We start from the raw sequence: 19397 nt of genomic DNA on the forward strand, positions 1-19397 counted from the left end.
GTGGCAAATGGATTTCAATATAGGCAAATGTGAGGTCATCCACTTTGGACCTAAAAAGCATAGAACAGGGTGCTTTCTAAATGGTGAAAAGCTAAAAACAGTGGATCCAAAGAGACTTGGGTGGGGGGAGGGGGGCGGGTCCAGGTACATGGATCATTAAAATGTCATGGACAGATACAGAAAATAATCAAAAAGGCTAATGGAATGCTGGCCTTTATACCTAGAGGACTAGAATACAAGGGGCAGAAGTTATGCTGCAGCTGCACAAAACCCTGGTTAGACCACACCTGGAGTACTGTGAGCAGTTCTGGGCACCACACCTTAGGAAGGATATATTGGCCTTGGAGGGAGTGCAGCGTAGGTTTACCAGAATGATACCCGGACTCCAACCCGCTAGAGAGAAACTATTTCTGCTAGTTGGGGAGTCTAGGACTAGGAGGCATAGTATAAAAATTAGAGCCAGGCCTTTCAGGAGTGAAGTTAGGAAACGCTTCTAGCCACAAGTGGTGGTAGAAGTTTGGAACTCTCTTCCACAAATGGCAGTTGATGCTAGATCTAGTTAATTTTAAATTGGAGATTGATAGATTTGTGTTACCGAAGGTGTTAAGGGATATGGGGCAAAGGCAGGTATATGGAGTAAGGTCATAGATCAGCCATGATCTTATTGAATGGGGCTCAAGGGGCAAGATAAATGGCCTGCTCCTATATGTTGTTGTTAAACTACTTGTGCTATTGCCCTATAAATCACCAGTTTATAAAGTATTGCCCAGAAATTCCGATCGCAGGCCTCCTGCGGGCGGAGGACTGCGATCTGGAAAAATCTGTGCCCTTACCCGAGGGCTCCCGGGGAGGTGCAGAGTTCCGCTGCTGGGCCTCTCCAAACTGCCGGTGTGCAGGGTCCACGTATCCCAGAGGCACAGGCGGTTCGCAGCGTCCTTGGGATCACGTGGGCCATGGGGAGCCAATCAGAGAAGGGAATCTCCCTTCATACATTTGACAGGAAGACCTGGCAAATATATGACTAGAGATCACCCCAAAAACATAGTAAAACTTTAAATAATTTTTTTTTTTTAAATCACATTTTTAAAATGACTTTAAATTACAATAAATTTGAAAAAAATTAAAGTTTTTAACAGGGTTAAAAATAAACTTACCTTTCCTTAAAGTATTTTTAAATGATAAATCAGTGGAAATTTTTTTTTTTTTTTTTTTTACTTTTTTCAACTCTTATCCTGGTAAAAGCAGGCCTTACGCCTGCTTTTACCAGGCGCAAGAATTGTAAGTGTTTTCTGTGGGCAGAAGGTCTCCAAAAAACGGAACTCTCTGCCTGCAGAGGCCCTTCTCCCGGGCAGCCGGAGGATCTGACAGATCGGAAATGCCGGTTTCCAGCACATGCCTGAAACTGGCATTTCCAATGTCCCTACGGGGGAGTACACAGCGTGTACACACCCGTAGGGATCGGAATTTTTGCACCAAATTTATAGTTGAGTTCACCAACAGGCACTAGCTGCAATTGTGGTAACTCATCATGACTGTTCATAAGTATTCTGGAATACACACATTATTTACACGAGAGCGTGAGAGAGATACACATATACTACTTATTGTAACTTTGGAACTTGACCTCATTGGGAACTTGGGTTAAATAAGTTTGTTGTATGTTGCATATCTCATTTCTGTTGTATGGAGAGTCACTTGTATTGTGAAATGGAATTGAAGGCAAATTATTAACCTGGTTAGGAGATTGGCTAGATAGTAGGAGACAAAAAGAGTAGGGATAATGGGTATGTACTCCAATTGGAAGGAAGTGACCAATGGCCTTCCACAAGGATTTGTGCTGGGGCCTCAACTATTCACTGTATTTATTAATGACTTAGATAACATAATAGAGAGCCATATATCCAAGTTGGCTGATGATACAAAGATTGGTAGCATAGTAAGTAATGTAGACGGGAACATAAAATTACACAGAGATATTGATAGATTAAGTGAGTGCGCGAAACTGTAGTAGATGGATTTCAACACAAGTGTGAGGACATCCATTTTGTACCATAAAAAGATAGATCTGAGTATTATTTAAATGGTGAAAAACTAGGAACAGTGGAGGTCCAAAGAGATTTAGGGGTCCATGTACACAGACTACTAAAATGTAGTAGTCAGGTACGAAAAATAATCAGAAAGGCTAATGGAATGTTAACCTTTATAACTAGAGAGCTAGAATATAATGGGGATGAATTTTTGCTACAACTATACAAAGCCCTGGTTAGACCACATCTGGAGTACAGTGTACAGTTCTGGGCAATGCACCTTAGAAAGGATAGATTGGCCTTGGAAGGAGTGCAGTGCAGATTCACCAGAATGTTATTGGGGCTCCAAGGGTTAGATTGTGAGGAGAAATTACATAAACTAGGCTTACGTAATTAAAAAGCATCCATCCACCACCATCCTTTGTTTCCTGCCGCTGAGCCAATTTTGTATCCATACCGTCACTTTCCCCTCAATTCCATGGGCATAAACCAGGAAGATTACGGAAAGTACAGGAGGGATCTAAAAAAGTTAATACGGGAGAGGGGTTACAAGAAAGAGATTAGCAGGCAACATTAAATCGAACCCTAAAACTTTGGTCACAATCTTTCAATCTGCAGTGGATACAGGAGAAGTGCCACATGACTGGAGGGTTGCTAATGCTATACCACTATTCAAGGGCAGAGGGATAAACCAGGAAACTATAAGCCAGTCAGCCTAACATCAGTGGTGGGGAAATTATTGGAAACTATCAGGGACAAAATAAACTTTCATTTGGAAAGCCATGGGTTAATCAAGGAGAGCCAGCAAGGATTTATTAAAGGTAAATCGTATCCGACAAACTTGATTGAACTTTGACGAGGTAACAGAGAAGGTTGATCAAGGTAGTGCAGTAGATGTATATGTGGACTTTCGGAAGGCTTGACAAAGTGCCACACAGGAGGCTTATTAAGAAGATTGAAGCTCATGGAATTAAGGGGAAAGTGGCGGAATGGATAGAAAAGTGGCTCAGTGGCAGGAAGCAAAGGATGCTTTTCAGACTATGAGCTGCTTTGCAGTGATGTTCCCCAAGGATCAGTTTTGAGTCCATTACTCTTTGCAGTTTTTATAAACGACCTAGACTCGGGTATAGGGAAGCAGCATTATAAAGTTTGCAGATGATACGAAACTTGGCAAAATAGTAGATCATGAGGAGGATAGTTATAGGTTTCAGGCTGACAGACAGGATGGTGAAATGGGTAGAAGCATGGCAATTGGAGTTCAATGCGGAGAGGTGTGAAGTGATGCACTTTGGAAGGACTAATATGGAAAGACAGTATACTATAAATGGCACGTTTTGAAGTGTAGATGAGCAGAGACCTTGGTGTCCATAAAGACAAATCCTTAAAGGTGGCAGGGCAAGTTGATAAGGTGGTTAAAAAAAAGCATATGGGTTGCTTGGTTTTATAACTAGAGGAATAGAACACAAAAGCAAAGAGACCATGCTAGAACTTTATAAATCGCTGGTTAGGCCTCAGCTGGAGTATTGTGGACAATTCTGGACACATTTCAGGAAATATATAAAAGGCATTAGAAAGGGTACAGAGGTAGTTTACCAGGATGTTACCAGGGGTGAGGGACTTCAGTTATAAGGAGGTGTTGGAAAAGGTTGGACTGTTCTCCTGGGGGGGGGGGGAATGGCGGCGCGCATGGACGCAGCGGCTTTGTCTCTCCCGAGACTGAGCGTTTTTACCCTCTGAGTCTCTTCTGGACTCTGCTGATACGGGAATTGAGGGCAGACCTACTGTACAGCCGGCAGACGCTCCTCGATATCGGGGCCGACTGCGTGCGGCTCACACTCGGCGCCGTCGATCTGCCTCCCGACATCGCCCGATCCCAGCGTGGCGTCCTTCCCCAGCCGGAAGTCGGCGCAGACAACGCAAGCAGAAGCGGGGCAAGAGGGCCGGAATCCAAAATAGGCTGAAGAGGGCCCCACACAAACCCTCCCTCCCAAGTATTTTCCTGGCCAACGTCAGGTCACTGGAAAATAAAACGGATGAGATCAAACTTGAGATCTCCTCACAGAAAAGGACAAAGGAATGCTATGCCATGATCTTCACAGAGACCTGGTTGAACAACGGCATCCCTGACACCACCATCCAGCTAGAAGGACGCACGGTCTTCCGCGCCGACAGAACTGCAGACTCCGGTAAGAGCAAGGGAGGCAGTTTGTGCATTTACACTAACAATGCCTGGTGCACTAACACGGACATAATCGATAGATCCTGTTCGGCTGATTTGGAATTCCTCATGGTAAGGTGCAGACCCTTCTACCTGCCTCGGGAATTCACGGCTGTTATCATCACTGCGGTCTACATCCCACCACATGCTAATGCCAAACTAGCACTGAAGGACCTCTACAGGGCCATCAGCGAACAACAAACTGCGCACCCAGACAGAGCTTTTATCGTCGCAGGGGACTTCAATCACATAAACCTAAAATCTGTACTCCCGAAATTCCACCAGAATGTTTCCTGCCCCACAAGAGGGGAGAACACACTGGATCAAGTCTACACGAGCATTGTAGATGCTTATAAGGCCATTCCCTGCCCCCACCTTGGGAAGTCTGACCACCTCTCCCTGTTTCTAGCCCCAGCATACAAACCGCTCATCAAAAGAGGGAGAACATCAGTGAAAGTATGGCCAGAGGGGGCAGTCTCGGAGCTTCAGGATTGCTTCGAACGCACTGATTGGAGCATGTTTGCCCATAATGACATTGAGGAATACAAATCCACAGTGCTATTAGAAACATAGAAGATAGGAGCAGGAGTAGGCCATTCGGCCCTTCGAGCCTGCTCCGCCATTCAATGAGATCATGGCTGATCATCCAAATTCAGTACCCTGTCCCTGCCTTCTCCCCATATCCCTTGATCCCTTTAGCCTTAAGAAATATATCCAACTCTTTTTTGAATATATTTAATGAACTGGCCTCCACCGCCCTCTGTGGCAGAGAATTCCACAGGTTCACCACTCTCTGGGTGAAGGAATTCCACCTCATTTCAGTCCTAAATGGCTTACTGCTTATCCTTAGACTATGACCCCTGGTTCTGGACTCCCCGGCCATCAGAAACATCCTTCCTGCATCTAGTCTGTCCAGGCCTGAGAGAATTTTATAAGTTTCGAAGAGATCCCCTCTCAATCTTCTAAACTCCAGTGAGTATAAGCCCAATCGACACAATCTCTCCTCATACGTCATTCCTGCCATCCCAGGTATCAGCCTGGTGAATCTTCGCTGCACTCCTTCCATGGCAAGAACGTCCTTCCTCAGGTAAGGCGACCAAAACTGCACACAGTACTCAAGGTGTGGTCTCACCAAGGCCCTGTACAACTGTAGCAAGACATCCTTGTTCCTGTATTCAAACCCTCTTGCTACGAAGGCCAACATACCATTTGCCTTCTTAACCGCCTGCTGCACCTGCATGCTTACCTTCAGCGACTAGTGCACAAGAACACCCAGGTCTCTTTGCACTTCCCCTTCTCCCAATCTATTGCCATTCAAATAATAATCTGCCTTCCTGTTTTTGCCACCAAAGTGGATAACCTCACATTTATCCACATTATAATTCATTTGCCATGTTTCTGCCCAATCACCCAATCTGTCCAAATCGTACTGGAGTTTCACGACATCCTCCTCACAGCTTACCCTCCCACCCAGCTTTGTGTCGTCTGCAAATTTGGAGATATTACATCCAATTCCCTCGTCCAGATCATTAATATATATTGTGAACAGCTGGGGTCCTAGGACCGATCCTTGCGGTACCCCACTAGTCACTGCCTGCCACTGGGAAAACGACCCGTTTATTCCAACTCTTTGCTTTCTGTCCGCCAACCAGTTCTCTATCCAAGTCAATACCTTGCCCCCAATCCCATGTGCCTTAATTTTGCACGCTAATCTCTTATGTGGGACCTTATCGAAAGCCTTCTGAAAGTCCAAATACACCACATCTACTGGTTCTGCCTTATCTATTTTACCAGTTACATCCTCAAAAAATTCCAGTAGATGAGTCCAGCATGATTTACCTTTTGTAAATCCATGTTGACTTTGTCCGATCCTGTCACTGCTTACCAAGTGCTCTGCTATTACAATAGATTCTAGCATTTTCCCCACTACCGATGTCAGGCTTACCGGTCTATAATTCCCCGCTTTTTCTCGACCACCTTTTTGAATATTGGGGTAACATTAGCTACCCTCCAATCCATGGGTACTGTTCCAGAGTCTATCGAGTTCTGGAAGATGACCAGCAATGCATCTACTATTTCCAGGGCCACTTCCTTAAGTACCCTGGGATGTAGACTATCAGGCCCTGGGGATTTATCGGCCTTTAGTCCCATCAATTTTCCTAACACCATTTCCCTACAAATACTGATTTCTTTCAGTTCCACCCTTTCATCAGGCCCTATGTTCCCCGGCATCTCTGGAAGGTTATTTGTGTCCTCCTTTGTGAAGACAGAACCAAAGTATGAATTTAGTTGGTCTGCCATTTCTTTGTTTCCCATTATAAATTCCCCTCGTTCTGACTGTAAGGGACCTACGCTTGACTTCACCAATCTTTTTCTCTTCACATATCTATAAAAGCTTTTACAGTCAGTTTTTATGTTCCCTACTAACTTACTCTCTGTGATAATAACAACAACTTCCGGGAAGTTATGTGCACATCACTTCCTGTGAACTGTGAACTCTGTGCATACATCAATTCCTGTGCATACGTCACTTCCTGTGTTTGGACTAGTATAAATACTGAACTGCTCAGTATGGTAAAAGGGCTTCACCTAGAGGCATGGTGAAGACCGCTCTTGTATATAGTATAATAATTATAAATTGCTTAAAGCTTACTTTAAAGTTCCTTGATGTGCGAGACTCTTTTGTTACATCAATCTAAGCAACTTAGTATTTACACTCACAAATACTAGACCTTCAGACAAACTCTGAGTTAAGGATCCAGGGAACCACCCATCATGGAAAACATCCTTAAACCTACTCGTCTGGACTTGGACCCAAACGCACCAGCAGCTGGCAGGGTATGGAAGCATTGGTACCGTACTTTTGAGAATTTTCTTGATGAATGTAAAGCGAATGCTTCTACTAAACTGAGGACACTTATCAACTATGTGACCCCAACAGTGTTTGAATATGTTGATGAATGGGATAATTATGATGAGGTGATCCGGGCACTTAAAAAACTATATGCCAAGACCGCAAATGAGGTCTATGCTAGACATCTACTGGCCACAGCCCGACAAGGGCCAGGGGAATCGATTAACGAATTCCTTCAAGAACTTCGCAGGCTCAGCGTAGATTGTAACTTTCAGGCAGCTTCGGCTGAGCTGTACCGCAAAGAAATGATTCGTGATGCTTTCATCTGTGGGATTGCCTCTCCATTTATACGCCAGCGTCTACTAGAAAGTAAAACACTTGAGCTACAAAAGGCTTTTGACCTGGCTTGTTCTCTGGATTTGGCAAAGAAAAATGCAGACCTCTATCAGCTGCCCAGATCTCGATCTGCTGCTGTAACTGCAACCAGACGATTCAAGTGGCCTCAGGTGAACCCTATCATGGAGGAATCTAATCCTGATGATACTTCTGATGAAGAAGAGGAGTATGACCCCACTTCAGCAGCCTCTTGGCAATCTAGGAAGGAATGCTTCTTTTGTGGAGATTCTTTTCACCCTAGGAAATTCTGCCCTGCTCGCAATGCGATCTGCAGTCATTGCGATAAAAAGGGACACTTTGCAAAAGTTTGCCAATCAAGAGCCTCTACGAGGGCCTATCCAGCTAAGGCCTACCGAACTGCCCCAATTAGGGCCTATCAAGATGCTCCGGCTAGGACCTATCAAGCTTCCTCTCGAGCTCTCTCCCGAAGAAGCACACCTAGAGTTTCAGCCACTCTCTGTGCAACCACACCAATTACAGCTGCTTGCCCACAGAACCTGTTTCATGCAGCTACAAAAGTTTCAATTAATGGGCATACCTTAGATGCCTTAATTGACTCAGGAAGTACTGATAGTTTCATTAGAGAACAGATTGTTGCGAAATTGAAACTACATATCTTCCCATCGGACCAGGCAATTGCGATGGCTCAGTCATCACTTAATACCAGAATCTCCGGCTTTTGTATTATTGATATGACACTTAATGGTCGCATGTATCCCTCCACCCGACTTTCGGTGCTCAAGGACTTATGTAGTGATCTCATCTTAGGGTTGGATTTTCAAAAACAGCATAAGAAACTCACCATTGAGTTCGGCGGATCCAAACCTGGACTTACTATTTCTAATATACTGTCTAAATTACCGTTTTGTGCATTATCAGCAGCTTCACTTGATGAACCCTCATTATTTGCCAGTATTCCTCCTCGATGCAAACCAATAATAAAGAAATCGCGGCGCTTTAGTCAGGAAAACCAATCTTTTATTGAGGCTGAAATCTCTCGACTCTTAGCAGAGGATATCATCGAACCATGTTCGTCGCCCTGGCGGACTCAAATCGTCATCGTCAAGAACCCTCTAAAACCTCACAAACAATGACTATGCATTGATTATTCGCAAACCATCAATCAATATACTGACTTGGACGCCTACCCATTGATGATATGGTTAATAAACTGGCCGAATACAAAGTGTTCTCAACTTATGATTTAAAAAAAGTGCCTATCATCAGGTACCCTTGAAGGTCTCAGATAAGCAGTACACGGCCTTTGAGGCTAATGGACGGCTGTACCAATTTCGTCGCCTCCCATTCGGGGTTACTAATGGAGTGGCTGTCTTCCAACGGGCAATGGATGGCCTGGTTAAGCAGGAAAACTTAAGGGACACTTTTCCCTATCTTGATAACATTACTATTGCAGGTCACGATCAACAGGAACACGATGCCAACCTCCAAAAATTTCGGGATGCCCTCCATCACCGTAACTTAACTTTGAATGAATCTAAATCTGTTGAGTCGCAACCGACCATCAACATCCTTGGCTACTGCGTAGGCAATGGTATCATTAAGCCAGACCCAGAAAGACTTCACCCGCTCCAAGAGCTCCCGTCACCTAAGAATCCGGCTTCTTTACGTCGGGCTCTCGGTCTGTTTGCATACTACGCTAAATGGATTCCTCATTTTTCAGACAAAATCCAACCCTTGCTGCATGCTCGATCATTTCCATTGGAAACAGCGGCTGTTGCAGCCTTTAACCTTCTCAAAAAACAGTTGGAGAAAGCGGCTCTTCACTCCATCGATGAGAATCTCCCTTTCATAGTCGAATGTGATGCCTCGGAGGTGGCGATCTCGGCTACTCTAAATCAGGAAGGTCGTCCTGTAGCATTTATGTCCAGGACCTTACAAGGTGCCGAGCTACATTATCCTCCGGTTGAGAAGGAAGCCACAGCCATCATAGAGGCGGTGCGGAAGTGGAACCATTTCCTAGCTCGCCAGCACTTTACATTAATCACGGACCAGCGATCAGTCGCCTTCATGCTCGATAATCGAAAACGAACCAAAATTAAAGAATAAAATACAGCTTTGGAGGATGGAACTGGCCTCTTTTGGTTACACCATTCACTATCGACCTGGCAAGGAGAATGTGGCCCCGGATACCCTCACACGAGCATTCTGCTCCACTATGTCGTCCTCTAATCTCATAGTAGATGTCCATAATGGATTGTCATCCTGGCGTTACGCGCATGCTACATTTCGTACGATCACGGATTCTCCCTTTTTCTACTGGAGATGTAAAGAAAATGTGCTCAGAATGCCGGCTTTGTGCAGAATTAAAACCTCAGTTCTTCCGCCCCTCAGATGGTATGCTCATACACGCAACCCAACCGATGCAACGACTTAGCATCGATTTTAAGGGCCCAGTACCTTCTTCAACTCGGAACACATATGATTGATGAATATTCACGTTTTCCGTTTGCCTTCCCCTGCTCCAATATGCTGGCGTCCACAGTAATCTGCTGCCTTGAGCAGGTATTTTCTCTCTGTGGCATGGCGGCTTACATTCACTCGGATCGGGGGTCCATCCTTTATGTCAAGGGAACTCAAGGACTACCTCTCAGAACGGGGAATTGCTGCAAGCAAAACGACGCCATATCATCCCATCGGAAATGGGCAGGTAGAAAGGTATAACGGTATCATCTGGAATTCCGTACATCTTGCTTTAAGATCTCGGGGCCTACCAAACCAGCAATGGGAAACAGTGCTTCCGGATGCCTTGCACTCTATACGGTCCCTTCTTTCTACAGCCACAAATACTACACCTCATGAGCGGTTCTTTGGATTCCAGCGTCGCTCATCTTATGGGACATCCCTCCAGTCATGGCTAACTACTCCCGGACTTGTACTACTCCGAAGATACGTTCGGACGTCTAAAAATGACCCTCTCGTAGACGAGGTCGAACTAACCGATGCCAACCCCACCTATGCATACATACGATATCCCGACGGCCGAGAATCTACCGTATCATTACGGGATCTGGCTCCCTGCCCACCAGGACCTAGTGGGACATCGAGTGATGGTATTTTACCAGGAGCCTCTTGGAACCTACCGGGTACCCCTCTCCAGGATCCTGATCTGACACCAACTAGCTTGGTGCCGGTAGAACCCCGTACTCAAAGTTGTGACCCTCCCAGTACCGCGCACCAAAGTACTGATCCGCCACAAACCAGCTCTGCACCTCCCTCTGAACAGAGACAGACCGACTCTGCACCTATTGGGACTCGTACACGAAGCCATGATCTCCCCGACCCTTCGCAGGGTAATCCAGGCCACACAGACTCTGACCAATGGCCAACAGCATGTAAGCGGACCAGCGACCCTCTACGACAGGAACCCAAACGGGTGAGACTCTTCCTCGTTCGGCGGCTGCGGAATAAAAGGAAGACCACAGCCTTCTAATCTCGCAGGAGGGAAGAATGTGATAATAACTTCCGGGAAGTTATGTGCACATCACTTACTGTGAACTCTGTGCATACATCACTTCCTGTGTTTGGACTAGTATAAATACTGAACTGCTCAGTATGGTAAAAGGGCTTCACCTAGAGGCATGGTGAAGACCGCTCTTGTATATAGTTTAATTATAAGTTTCTTAAAGCTTACTTTAAAGTTCCTTGATGTGTGAGACTCTTTTGTTGCATCACTCTCATATTCTATTTTCCCTTTCTTAATTAATCCCTTTGTCCTCCTTTGAATCCTAAACTGCTCCCAATCCTCAGGATTATTGCTTTTTCTGGCCAATTTATATGTCGTCTCCTTGGATCTTATGCTATCCCTAATTTCCCTCTTTAGCCACGGTTGAGTCACCTTTTTTGTTTTATTTTTATGCCAAACTGGGATGAACAAATTCTGTAGCTCATCCATTCGGTCTTTGAATGTTTGTCATTGCCTATCCACCATCAACCCTTTGAGTGCCATTCCCCAATCAATCCTACCCAACTCGCTCCTCAGACCATCGTAGTTTCCTTTATTTAAATTGAGGACCCTAGTCTCTGAGTCAACTACTTCATTCTCCATCTTAATGAAGAATTCGATCATATTATGATCACTCAGACCCAAGGGGCCTCGTACAACAAGATTGCTAATTAATCCTTTGTCGTTACATAATACCCAGTCTAAGATGGCCTGATCTCTGGTTGGTTCCTCGACATATTGGTCCAGGAAACCATCCCGTAAACACTCCAGGAATTCCTCCTCCACAGTATTGTTACTAATTTGGTTGGCCCAATCTATATGTAGATTAAAGTCACCCATGATGACTGCTGTGCCCTTATTGCACGCTTCTTTAATTTCCCTTTTAATGCCATCCCCAACCTCCGCCTTACTGTTGGGAGGTCTATATACCACTCCCACTAATGTTTTTTTTCCCCCTTAGTATTTCTCAATTCTACCCATACAGATTCCACATCATCAGAGCGAATATCCTTCATTACAATTGTATTAATCCCTTCTTTAACCAGTAATGCTACCCCACCTCCCTTTCCTTTTTGCCTATCTTTCCTGAATATCGAATACCCCTGGATGTTGAGTTCCTAGTCTTGGCCATCCTTGAGCCACGTTTCCGTAATCCCAACCAAATCATATTCGTTTACCTCTATTTGCGCAGCCAATTCGTCCACCTTATTACAAATGCTCCTCGCATTAAGACACAAAGCCTTCAGGCTTGTTTTTTTAACGCACTTAGACCTATTAGAATTATTATTTACTGTGGCCACGTTTGATTTAAACCGTTGATTTCTCTGACTGCCACTTTTGTTTTTCTCCTTCCTATCTTTTGCTTTTATCCCTGTTTCCCTTTCCTCTGTCTCCCTGCTCAGGTTCCCAACCCCCTGCCATTTTAGTTTAAACCCCCCCGAACAGTGCTAGCAAACCTCCCCGCAAGGATATTTGTCCCGCTCTGGTTCAGGTGCAACCCGTCCGACTTGTACAAGTCCCACCTTTCCCAGAAGCAGGCCCAGTGATCCAGGAAACTAAAGCCCTCCCTCCTGCACCAACTCTTTAGCCACGCATTCATCTGCTCTATCCTCCTATTCCTATACTCACTAGCACGTGGCACTGGGAGTAATCCAGAGATTACAACCTTTGAGGTCCTGCTCTTCAATCTGCTACCTAGCTCCCTAAATTCTTGCTGCAGGACCTCATCCCTCTTCCTACCCATGTCATTGGTCCCAATGTGAACCACGACCTCTGACTGTTCACCCTCCCCCTTCAGAATGCCCTGAAGCCGTTCAGTGACATCCTTGACCCTGGCACCGGGGAGGCAACAAACCATCCTGGAGTCACGTCTACAGCCACAAAAACACCTATCTGTACCCCTTACGATAGAATCCCCTACCACTATTGCTCTCCCACTCTTTTTCCTCCCTTCCTGAGCAGCAGAAGCACCCCTGGTGCCAGGAAGTTGGCTGCTGCTGCCTTCCTCTTGTAAGTCATCCCCCTCAACAGTATCCAAATCGGTATACCTGTTTGAGAGGGGGATGGCCACCGGGGTCCCCTGCACTACCTGCCTGCCTCTACTGCTGTGCCTGATGGTCACCCATTTCCCTTCTGCCTGTGCAGCCCTTACCTGCGGTGTGACCAACTCACTAAACGTGTTATCCACAACCCTCTCAGCATCGTGAATGCTCCAAAGCCCATCCATCCACAGCTCCAGTGCCGCAATGCGGTCTGCTAGTAGCCGCAGCTGGATGCATTTCTGGCACACGTGGTCATCAGGGACACCGGCAGTGTCCCTGAATTCCCACATAGAGCAAGAGGAGCATAACACGGGGCTGGGCTCTCCTGGCATGACTTAGTGAATTAATTTAAATTAATTAAAGGGTATCACCAATTAAAAATAACTCTAAGGCGCTTGTATGGTTTACCAACAGTCCCTGCTACACCAAAAAAGACCTTAGTAACTATAAACTAGAGTTAAAGTTTAAAAAAGAGAAATACTCACCAACCAATCACTTACCTGCTCCCTGGTGACATCACACTCTGATTACCTTTTACCTCTCTCCCCGCCGCTGAGTTGGTCGGGCCTCGGTGCTCTCCTGGTCGGGCCTCGCCTCGCTCCTCCTTTTAACTGCCGCCTCGGTGCTCTCCTGGTCCGATCTGGTCGGGCCTTGCCTCGCCTCGCTCCTCCTTTTAACTGCCGCCTCGGTGCTCTCCTGGTCCGATCTGGTCGGGCCTCGCCTCGCTCCTCCTTTTAACTGCCGCCTCGGTGCTCTCCTGGTCCGATCTGGTCGGGCCTCGCCTCGCTCCTCCTTTTAACCTACATTAACAGTTGCGTCGAGGTCGTCACGACCCATAAAAATATCAGAACATACCCCAACCAGAAACCCTGGATGAACGGGGAGGTCCGCTCGCTGTTGAAAGCACGCGACGCAGCATTTAAATCTGGCGGCGACTTACAGTGCAGCTAGGACCAACCTAAAAAAGGGTATCAGGACTGCCAAAAGGAAACAGACACTGCGGATAGAGGATCATTTCCACAACAACTCGGACCCACGGTGCATGTGGCAAGGCATCCAGTCCATCACTGACTACAAGAGTAAAAACACCAGCCCCCCGGTTAGCGATGCCTCCCTTCCGGAGGTGCTTAACAACTTCTACGCTCGCTTTGACAGGGACAACAGGGAGCCGGCTACCAAAGCCTTGCCACCGCCGGAAGACCAGGTGCTCACTCTGTCGACCTCCGACGTAAGGGGTGTTCTACGCGGAGTGAACACACGTAAGGCTGCTGGACCTGATAGCATCCCTGGACGGGTACTCAAGGAATGTGCTGATCAGCTGGCTGATGTCTTCACCGCCATCTTCAATCTGTCATTGGCCCAGGCAGTAGTCCCTACATGCTTTAAGACCGCTACCATTATTCCTGTGCCAAAGCAAACGGCTGTGACGTGTCTGAACGACTACCGACCTGTCGCACTCACACCCATCATAATGAAGTGTTGAGAGAGACTGGTCCTGGCTCACATCAAAGCCAGTGTTCCCGCCTCTCTTGACCAACACCAGTTTGCCTATCGTGCAAACAGATCAACGGAGGATGCAATCACAACTGCTCTACACTCTGCATTGAATCACTTAGACGGTAAAGAGACCTACATCAGAATGCTGTTCATAGACTACAGCTCAGCATTCAACACTATCGTCCCCAACAAGCTGGCCACCAAACTCCACACTCTTGGCCTGAACACTTCCCTCTGCAACTGGACCCTGGACTTCCTAACAAACAAACCCCAGTCTGTCAAATTAGGTAACCACACCTCCCCACCCACCCCCCCCCCCGACCCTGAACACGGGGGCCCCACAAGGATGTGTGCTGAGCCCCCTCCTCTACTCCCTCTTCATACACGACTGTGTGGCTGTTCATGGTTCCAACACCATCATCAAGTTTGCGGATGATACCACGGTGGTAGGCCAGATCACCAACAATGATGAGTCAGCCTACAGAAAGGAGGTCCAGCATCTTGTGAAGTGGTGTGCCGATAACAACCTGGCCCTTAACATCAAGAAAACCAAAGAAATCATTGTGGGCTTCAGGAAGTCTAAAGGCGGAAGTCACACCCCCATCCACATCAATGGGGCTGTGGTGGAAAGGGTGGACAGCTTTAAGTTCCTCGGAGTCCACATCACGGAAGACCTCTCCTGGTCCCTCAATACCTCCTCTCTGGTGAAGAATGCCCAGCAGCGCCTATATTTCCTAAGGAGGCTGAAGGGATGTAACCTGTCACCCCTGATCCTCTCTAACTTTTACCGCTGCACAATAGAGAGCATCCTGACGAACTGTATCACAGTATGGTATGGCAGCTGTAGCTACTATGACCGGAAAGCCCTGCAGTGGGTAGTCAAAACTGCCCAACGCATTACCGGCACCCGACCATAGAGCACATATACCAGAAACGCTGTTTACGGAGGCCACGGATCATCATTAAAGACCCTACCCGCCACAGTCTGTTCGCCCTCCTGCCATCTGGGAGACGCTACAGATGCATTCGCACCCGAACGACCAGATTTAGGAACAGCTTCTTTCCCAGGGCTGTCATCCTACTGAACTCCACAAATAAACTCTAAAGCCTGCACATCTGCCAATGCACTTTACTATGTTTATGTTAATGTATTACAAGCCAAATGAATGTTGAAATGTTTAAATGTCTTAATCTAAACGTACACTCTCGGGAGCCGCAAGCCTACATTTCGTTGTACTGCACTTGTGCACTAACAATGACAATAAAGTTGATTATTATTATTATAGAAGGTTAAGAGGTGACCTAATAGAGGTTTTCAAGATGATGGGAGGTTTTGATAGGGTAAATAGGGAAAAAATAATCCCTCTGACGAGTGGGTCAATAACCAGAGGTCATAGATTCAAAATCATTGGAAAAAGATCTAGAGCGGAGATGAGGAGAAATGTTTTCACTCAGAGTTGTCGGGATTTGGAACACTAACCTGTAAAGGTGGTGGAAGCCGATTCCATAACTAATTTTAAAAGAGAGTTGGACAGGTACTTGAGGATGAGTGACTTACAGGGTTATGAACATAAAGCGGGGATGTGGGACAAAGCATGACTGCACTTTCAAAGAACCAGCACAGGCACAACGGGCCGAATGGCCTCTATCTGTGCTGTAAGTTTCTATGATTCTATTCCTTGGAATATAGAAGGTTAAGGGGCGATTTAATTGAGGATTTTGAAAGGAATTGATAGGGTAAATACAGAGAAACTTTTTTCACCAGTGGGGCAGTCTAGGACAAGGGGACACAACCTTAAAAATCAGAGCCAGGAGAGAAGTTAGGAAACACTTCTTCACGCAAAATGTGGTAGAAATGGGGAACTCACTCCCACAAAAAGCAGTAGATGCTAGCTCAATTCATAATTTTAAATCAGAGGTTGATACATTTTTGCTGGATGAGAGTATAAAAGGATATGGAGCCAAGGCAGGTGGGATGGAGTCAAGATACAGATCAGCTAGGATTTCATTGAATGGCAAACAGGCTAGAGGGGCTGAATGGCCTACTCCTGTTTCTATGTTCCTATGACAGTGAATGTGTTTATTTAACTGTTAATACTTCCAAGGGGAGAGGGGAAAAAGCAGGCAGCTTGAGGGGGGGGGGGGGGGGGATGTCAGGGGAAAGGATTAGGACATATGGAATCCAGTTATTATCCAGTCAGCAGAGGGAGGTTTGGCCCAGGTGCCTGGAGAGGCTAGGGCAGGTAGTATAAATACTGTCCAGAGGGAAAACCTGGACGTGAAGATGCATCTCAGTATGAAGTATCCTGAACATGGTGTTCACTCTGGGAATGAGGGGAAGCAGAGAAGTTAATCATGTACCATTAATACTCTTTGTGGAGGAGGTCACAAGAATGCTGTTCTTGGGGAGGGGTGGGGGGAGTTTGAGTCCCAATAATAGTGTTATCTGGGGTAAATGCTGCAGCGAGGTTGATGGGGCCATGGAATTGCAGTATGATGAGTTTACATAGGCTATATATATGTAAAAGGCACACAATATTTTTCTAGTTTTCTTACCCAGCAACACTGGAGACCAAATACATGTCTTGCTCAATTCCAATTTGTACAACACTTGCCTCTAGTAACTCTTTCCTGTTACATATAACCGATCAAACAAACACCTTAGCAGGTCAACAATGTTCAGATTACAAACCAGAAAAGGTAGTCAATATCACCTATTTCAATAGTAATTATTTCCTACAGCACCCCTTAACCTCTACTGCCATTTCACTTTTACACTGAAATCAGACCTCCAATTTACCAGCACTATTTCAAGCATACTTCAGCTGCCACTCCTTTATTATGCTGGGAACATGCCAAGCCCAACATTATCATTTTCCACATTTATAGCTCTGTACAAATTGTATCCACTTCATAAACTGACCCCATGTAGAAAATAGTCTCGAGTCCCAAAACACACAATGCCATATAAAAAAAACCTGCAATATTTCAACTCAACTCCTTTTCTTCCTCCAACTAACCCACCAAAACATGATTCATTCATACCACTTTCAAATTGCCTACCCATACATCCACTGTTTCCCCGCCAAATCCTCAGACTGCCATACTTCAAACACAAAAAAATTAAAAAGTAGAAAGGCTGCTATTTTGTGCTGGTTTCTTCTGATCTAGAGCCAGGAATTTACAAGTCCTTATCAAGCCACAAACTTCCCTGACCAACAATTAATCTCACGATGTGCCTATTTATAGCACTTAAAGGGCAGTCTTAAAAGGGACAGGTCAGCTTAAACACCTTAGTGATAAATTGTTGCATGGACCACACAACGCTCATCATTATAAAAGTGTACCATCTACAAGATGCACTGCAGCAACTCACCAAAGCTTCTTCAGCAGCACCTCCCAAACCTGTGACCTCTACTACCTAGAAGGACAAGGGCAGCAGACGCATGGGAACACCACCACCTCCAAGTCACACACCATCCTGACTTGGAAGTATATCGCTGCTCCTTCATCGTCGCTGGGTCAAAATCCTGGAACTCCCTCCCCAACAGCAGTGGGAGTACCTTCACCAAACGGACTGCAGCGGTTCAAGGCGGCGGCTCACCACCACCTTCTCAAGGGCAATTAGGGATGGGCAATAAATGCTGGCTTTGCCAGCGATGCCCAGATCCCATGAACAAATTTTAAAAAACATCAGATTTATCATGAGAATCACAAGGGATTGTTAATAATAAATTTAAAATGGTAGAATATTCCAGACATCACACTTGGTCACAGATGCAAAACACTTAAAAGGGGATAAATAGCCAGTTACTTAGTCCTGGTTACTTCTGACCTGGAGACAAAATTGAGGAGAACTTTACAATTTGTGAAGATCTTCAATTAAGCAACAAAACAATTAGACTTTCTGGCTTTAAAAGGATAGGTCAACTCAAATCCAGCCCCACCTCAGCAGTAGAACAATACATTGTGCATTACACCCTGTCATTGTAAAATACTATATCATCTGATTTAGCAACAGCACCATTATGGAGTGCGCTACTGCCCAGACCACGCTACCCTTCTGACTGAAGGAGGACACGTACACCAAGTTTAAAATAGTCTTGAAACAACAATTATGTTTTTGAAGCACTTGGAGATTAATGAATTCCCTGTCTTCAGGCTTTCATTAGCTTAAAGTGTGTCAAGATTAGAGAGGAAAGCTCTCTAATGCTAGCATTCATCAAAGAAACATAGGAACAGGAGTAGGACAGTCATCCCCTTGAGCCTGTTCCGCAATTCAAGTAGATCTTGGCTGATCTGTACCTCAACTTCATTTACCTGCCTTTGTTCCATATTCCTTGATACACTTACCCAACAAACATCTATTGATCTTAGCCTTGAAAATTGATCTGGCATCCAGCCTTTTGGGAGAGCGCGTTCCAGATTTTACTACCTTTTGTGTGAAAAGGTGCCCTCTGAGTGCAACCCGAAAGGGCCCAGCTCTAATTTCAAAGATTACACCCTCTTGTTTTGGATTCTATCAATTCCATTTATCATTTTAAATACTTTGGTTAGATCACCCTTAAAACTTCTAAACTCAAGGGATACAAGCCAAGTTTATGCAACCTGTCCTCATAATTTATCCCTTGGTATAATTCTGGTGAATCTGCATTGTACCCCTTCCAAAACCAATAATTCTCTCCTGAGGTTCAGTGCCCAAAACTGAACGTGGTACTCCAAACGGGGTCTGAACAAGGCTCTGTACAACTGAAGCATCACTTCCTCACTTCTGAACTCCATCTGCCATAGATTTGCCCACTCACTTAATCTGTCTATGTCCCTTTGTAATTCCCTCCTCCCAGCCACAACTGTGCCTCCTAACTTAGATCTGCAACTCTCTATTAGTTTTGGGGACAGT

At 45.6% G+C, this 19397-nt stretch overlaps 1 protein-coding gene across 4 annotated transcripts in view; it reads right to left on the reverse strand.

Moving 5' to 3' along the window:
- The window catches only part of azi2 (5-azacytidine induced 2), a 157386-nt gene that overhangs the window by 137049 nt on the left and 940 nt on the right, over window positions 1-19397 (reverse strand). Inside the window, exon 1 of one of the 4 annotated variants that reach the window (XM_085988571.1) lies at window positions 2417-2789. The exons of 2 other annotated variants lie outside the window; for them this stretch is intronic. In XM_085988571.1, coding sequence (XP_085844697.1) covers window positions 2417-2445 — 29 coding nt within the window. In that variant the 5' untranslated portion in view covers window positions 2446-2789. Of the gene's footprint in view, window positions 1-2416; window positions 2790-19397 lie in introns of those variants that run through there. One more of the 4 variants, XM_085988573.1, reaches the window with a different exon arrangement.

This window comes from Somniosus microcephalus, chromosome 5, assembly GCF_052327205.1.
Source record: "Somniosus microcephalus isolate GS21.2 chromosome 5, FLI_Smic_1.0, whole genome shotgun sequence".
Taxonomy (NCBI): Eukaryota; Metazoa; Chordata; class Chondrichthyes; order Squaliformes; family Somniosidae; genus Somniosus; species Somniosus microcephalus.